The following is a 6,000-nucleotide window of genomic DNA, read 5'->3' on the forward strand; positions in this document are numbered from 1 at the left end:
TGCAGGAGGGTAGCATGAGTTTGTGTGTGCTGCTGACATCTCTTTCTCCTGAGCATGGAGAGCATTGCAGCTCCACGAAGGAAACAGCTTCATTCTGGCTGCCTGGGGGAGCTCGGTGGCAGCAACGGCAGTGCTATTGCAGCCCGGTCCCACAAGGGCCTGAGGAAGCACAGCAGGGGCCCAAAGTCATAAACTGTGGGTTTCAGTGGTTCTGGCACGGTGAAGCAAGTGTTGCTGGAAATTATAATTTTATCCTTAATGGTTGGAATAAGTCAAAATTAGTCCAACAAAAGTGTGAGTGGGTTAGAGAAGGAAAACTGATCTGGCTTCTTTGAGACAAAAGACAATTTAGAGGTTTCAGTTTTGTAAATTATGTTTTCAAAAAGTGCTTGATTAAGCATTTAAATGAGACAAAAACTTTGCATGAGCAGCCTGTAAAGAACATTATTTCTGTTGTTTTGGTCCCATTTTGATGAACATTTTGAAATCTGAAAACAAACTTGCAGGAGTGAAGCTATCAACACTATTAAAATATACTTCACATGAAGGAAAAAATAGCTATTTTTCTTTGTGCTTTTGTTGTAGTTTCTTTTTTAATTTAAAAATAATGCTTGGAAATTGTTGGTGGGTTCTACTATGAGTGAGCTGATGAATGCCTCTCCTTTATTAAAAAGGTGTAATTGCTGCAAATGTTGTTAACATTAAAATGCATGCATTTGTCAACAGTTCCATAATTGCATTTTATGCTTGCTTTTTGAAAATGAGGCTCTATTACATGCCTAAATTGTTGGTGACTTTTTAATGACATCTACAGTAGTTGTTGCCTGCTGTTCCCAAAACAAGCACATCTCCAACTACATCAGAGAAGTCTGGCACAAAACAAAAGATAAATATGAAGTCAGTTTTCAAAGTTATCTCCCTGAAGACCTGGGATCTTAACAGTCACATCTGACTGTTTTTTACTTTTTTATTATATTTCTGATTGCATAAAGAGAAGAATGACTGTAAAGAGATCTTGTCCTTCATTGAACCATAAAGACAGCTTCAAGTTTTTGTCACTGGAATAACAGGGCCCTTCTCAGCAAATGGAATTGCATAACTTCATTCCGAAACATGCAATCGGCTCAGCCTGCAAAGTCTTGGAGCAGAGCTTTGAATGGATGGTGCACTTGAAATGCCTGTGGGGCCATACCTGCCAATGTCTGGAAAATAAATATCATTTTCTCCTTGATGCATTGTACAGATAAAATAGCAAAAAAAAGAGAACTAAAATCAATGGCCTATCCAGTCTAGAAGTATGCACTACCAAATGCTTAAGATACAGACATGAGAAACTTTCAGCGTGCAGCTACAAAATAAATTGTCTTGCAAAATAGCATTTCTCTAAGTCATGATAGTTAGAATATGTTTTATGTGCTAGAGCTTGAGGTTTATAGCCTTTTCCCACTTCTCCTGCTACTTCCTAGAATTTACTGCTGGAATTCTCATATAACCAAAAGGAAAACATACCCGGATGGATTTTCTTTTGGCAGATAAAACCGTAGCTTCACTGAAGCTTCTGCATCCTTTCAGATTTATACCAGTTGAGCACTCCCAGCCTGATTTCTAGTTCTATACAACCTTTTTTTTCCTAGAGTTGCAGTGACAAAGGGGGCATCTACATGTGAGTAGATCATCTCTTTTTCTATCTGCCCACATTATCAAATTGCTGAATCTTCACTTCTATCCCTATTAATTTTGGGGAAAAAAAAAAAAAAAAAAAAAAAAAAAGTACATCTGGGCTTCAGCCAAAACGACAGTCAAAAAGAAGCCAAATACTTTTTGTAAGAAAAACGTTTATGATGAAGAATGAGTTTCTAGCTGTGCCAGTTCACTGACAACGTAGTAGTTTTGTGACTTTACCCCTTGCACCATCCTTTGACTTAAAAAATACTCAGAAGACCATTCAGGAGATGCAATTGGCATATTCCCTAATGAGGCACGGTAAAGTGTCCTTTTGTGATGGTGACAGCAAATTCACTAAATGAACTGCAGTTTGAGAACTTTGCAAATTGATCAAACCATAATTCTTTGATTGCTTACTTAATTGCCTGTTATGATCTCTCCCCTGACCCTCCATATCCCAGTTGCTTTTGTCAGCACTTCAGTGGTTGAGGGACTCAGCCCCTCAGGTTGTGAGTTGTAGAAGAAAAGGTTCTGGTTTGGGGATTTTATTTAATTTGCATTTAATATGTACTTTTGGATAAATATCAGAGGAAGAATTTAGAGATCTTCGGGACTCCTATAGTGCTTTCTACATGATTTTAATGGCTGTCAGGAAGAAGCTTACTTAATTCTGTTTGTTATAGGACAGATACTAATTAAATCAGTCTCAATAGATGCTGAGTACCTTAAGCAGCTTCTTAGTTCTGGGAGGGGTAATGCTGTGCATATTTAGCACTTGGTGGTGTTCTGCCCATTAAGGATGTCTGGTCAGGAGATAAATGTACAAAAGGAAAGCATATTTGCTTTTAATGTGCAGCCAGTTTGGGTTTGAAGCCCTAAGAACTGTGATTCTCTAAATTATTTATTTATTTTTTTTTCTGAAGTGAAGAAATGTCCAAATTTCATTAAAACCTGAGTGATGTACTATGTTACAGCCTTCTTCATTATCAAAGTCAGACAAAGCTACTTTAGACTGACCATTAAGCCTTTTGGAAATTTGTTTAATTAGAGAAACTATTTTTAGGGAATGAGGGAAAAGAAGGAATATGAGTCCATGCATGCACAGGAGTGGGAATGAGGAACTGTTCCTGCTGGTGCAGAGCAATTGCTGTCTTCTGCAGGAGAGACTCTGGGACTGCATTTCAGAACTGCTCTCCCTGCATTCAGTCTGCAAATCATGAGTTCTTTCCAGAGGAAAAGCACTGGGAACTTTTCAGTTGTATCTACAACCTCACCATAGCAGATATTATTCCATATCAACTTTATCTGAGCTGCTCTGCTGCCTACCAAGTTGAGGGAGCCTTGAAAGGAGAATTGCAGTGGGTAACAAATGGGTTATTCACAAGTTCCCCTGAGCATCTCGCAATCTGTGTCAGTCCTGTGTTTGCTGTATAATGATAAACAAGTGTGCAAATAGTAGCTAAATGTGCTCTTAAAGTTAAGAGGTAAGTAAAAGGTAGATTTGACCTCACAGCAGCCAAATATGATGTCCAGATATATTTGTGTGTTCTGCTACTGGTAGCATGGAAAAGCTAGGGGCAATTACGTTTGCTTATGTTTCCATTACTGTGTCTTCCAAATAACTCCACCTCATGGGAAGAAAAAAGGAAGTAGTCTTGATCTATCTGCTAAGTCAATTTGTGTTTTTTATTGTATTGCTGACAATTAGTTGAACAGTCATAAGCTGTTGCAGAGAACAACCTTGTCAGTATAATCAGTTAAGTGTTTAAGAGGGTGGAAAAAAATCAATCTTTCCTGCAAAGGGATTGCTAAGGTTACTGTTTTCCAAGATCCAAGATGATACTATGATTTTGTGATATCTCTTAAGTGCTTCTCTGGGGGGAGATTCTTTGCCCCATGTGAAGTGACAGTTATGATATCTTGCCTGAAAACATGCCTCAAATACAAGGAATTGTACTGGCCTGTGGGAATTTTTCTTCTGTTCTCAGTCTTGGTGACCTGCTGTGCTTGTTTTATTAACTGCTTGAATTTTCATGGGCTCTAATCCTCCAAAAGATGAATATTGGTATGAGTTGGTTTTATAAAAATATGTCTAAAGCGTAAAGATGTCACCCAGGATGAAGACTATATCTGAGCTTGAGCTATTTTGCTAGGGTTTAATGGCTGGTTGTCATTTGGGTAGTAGATGGTGGTAGGGGTTTATAGCTACCTGTCAATGATATTCTACAGGGAAGCTGAGGACTGGCAAATACATGTCATTGATGTTGACAAGACTTGAGCACATACGTAGGTAGTAAATCATCTGTGTGTGCGTGTGTGTATGTCTTTGAAATGTCATTATATGCACGCAGATATGTATCACCATAACTGGCTGGTGGTGCATTTGGAAGTTCATATTCATTTACTTAAGCATTTAAATACTTTAGTCCAAAATAAGGCAAATACCTGTGTCTTTAAAGCCAAGACACATTAAGTTCAAGGAAGTAGTTAAATACCTGACTAATTTTGAGCAACTTGAGTCCAAATGCAGAAAACTCTTTCACACGCTAATCAGCAGTGAACCAACAGTTTAAGATAATGATTAAAGCAGTACTCATGTATAAAACATGTCTGTTTTCTTCTTGTTTGTGATAAGATCACTGTCTTGTCTTTTGCAGCTATCTATGAGCAATCTTGCGAGGCTTATCGACACCAAGGAAGGACATCAGGTTTCTTCTACATCGATTCTGATGGAAGTGGACCACTTGGACCACTACGTGTATTTTGCAATATAACAGGTAATGACCTAACCTTGTCTTTGATGCTTTTTGTTGGTGCTTATATTATTGAAATATTGTATTACTGGGAAAATCTCACAGCCATAGGTCTCTGAGTAGTGCGGAAAAAGCAGAGAACTGGTAGAAAGTGAAGTTCCACTCTGAGATATTTCCTTTAATAGGATGCATGTAAACATGACTTTTAAACTAAGTTTGAAGGACTCACTTTGTACTGTTGCTAAGTGGTGTTTACAATGGCATTTTCACCTTATAAAGGGCACAGCTGATGTATTTTTCATAATCTCATAACTTTTAATGAGATGTTTTTTGCTAAAGATGTAGCAACTTCAAATCTTTTTTTGTAACTGAATGGTTTCTCTGCTTCACTAGAACACTAGATCTGGGAATGATTATTAAACTCCTTGCACTGAGCTAACTGTAAACCTTTCCAGTCTGACTTGAGCAGAAATAGCTCCCCTTGTATGAGTGTGTTGCTTTTGATGTCCCAGAGAGCAGAAGCCTTGGTCATCTTGGGTATCTGTACAGAGGAGAAGGTATGATGCTCTTAGGAGGAGGGATGCGAAAGACGCAGGCAGTGGAGCAAGAACTGGACAAGGTGACCTGTTGATTAAGATTTTTCAATTTTGTAGTTTTAAAATAAAAAGTGTTTCAAATGAATATGCCTGTGTGGCAAATTTATTGGGTCCTCTTTTGCATGTAGGACTGTTGTGCAAGGGTATGAGAGGAGATGATGTAGCTTGTATTGTGGACTGGGAGAGATTATAGAGCATTATTTTTGCTTTTCACTTTTGAAATGGAGAGGAAATTTCCTAGACTGTCTCCTACTTGGCATTTTTTAGCTTCCTGTGGCCAGGTACAGATGAAAGAATATTTTATTACCCATTCTAAATTGCTAATTCTGTTTGAGCTGCTTTGCCGTGTATCACCTCCACACCTAGTCCTGAAAACTAAAGACTCAGGATATTCATATTTTATCCTTAATCTCCTTGTACTTAAAGTGTCTCAAATTAAATTTTCATTTTTATTTAATTGGGCAATAATTATGTTAACTAAGTGCACACCAGTTAATAATTAAGTATGTTTTTTATTCAAGTGTATCAAATATTTAATAAGATGTGTCTCCTTCACTGTTGTTGAATCTTTTAAGATTTGAAATAGAGTTTCACGTTTCTGTCTGAATATCCTTCTGTGATCTCCAATATGGGAAATATGCTCTTTTTTATTATTTATCGTATAAATATGTGTGATTAAAACATTGTCAGTGTTTTTTATCTTTTTTGAAGAAGTAGGATTTTTTACAAACTCCTTGCAGAAAGCATCTGCTTTCCTCAAATAAATGTCATCTGGCAGAAATCCAGAGTGATTTTCTCTCTAGCCTGGAAAACTTTTTCTTTTTTATGTATTTGTCAGTTCCCCTAGATGTCTCATTGGAGAGGGGTGTGGGGGTTGAAGTGCTGGTGTAATTTGACACAGGCATATCTATTCCTTTTGCATAAATGAGGACTGAGACAGAAAAGGATTTTATAGATGGGGAATGGATCCAGCCCTGGGCATTCCT

General features: G+C 37.7%; 1 protein-coding gene across 1 annotated transcript in view; it reads left to right on the forward strand.

The window, feature by feature from the left end:
- CNTNAP5 (contactin associated protein-like 5) overlaps nt 1-6,000 on the forward strand; it is a 193,692-nt gene that overhangs the window by 104,804 nt on the left and 82,888 nt on the right. Inside the window, exon 12 of the mRNA XM_009996233.1 lies at nt 4,323-4,442. Within this exon, the coding sequence (XP_009994535.1) occupies nt 4,323-4,442 (120 nt within the window). The remainder of the gene's footprint in view (nt 1-4,322; nt 4,443-6,000) is intronic.

Source organism: Chaetura pelagica, unplaced genomic scaffold (assembly GCF_000747805.2).
Source record: "Chaetura pelagica isolate M959 unplaced genomic scaffold, ChaPel_1.0 scaffold3, whole genome shotgun sequence".
NCBI lineage: Eukaryota > Metazoa > Chordata > Aves > Apodiformes > Apodidae > Chaetura > Chaetura pelagica.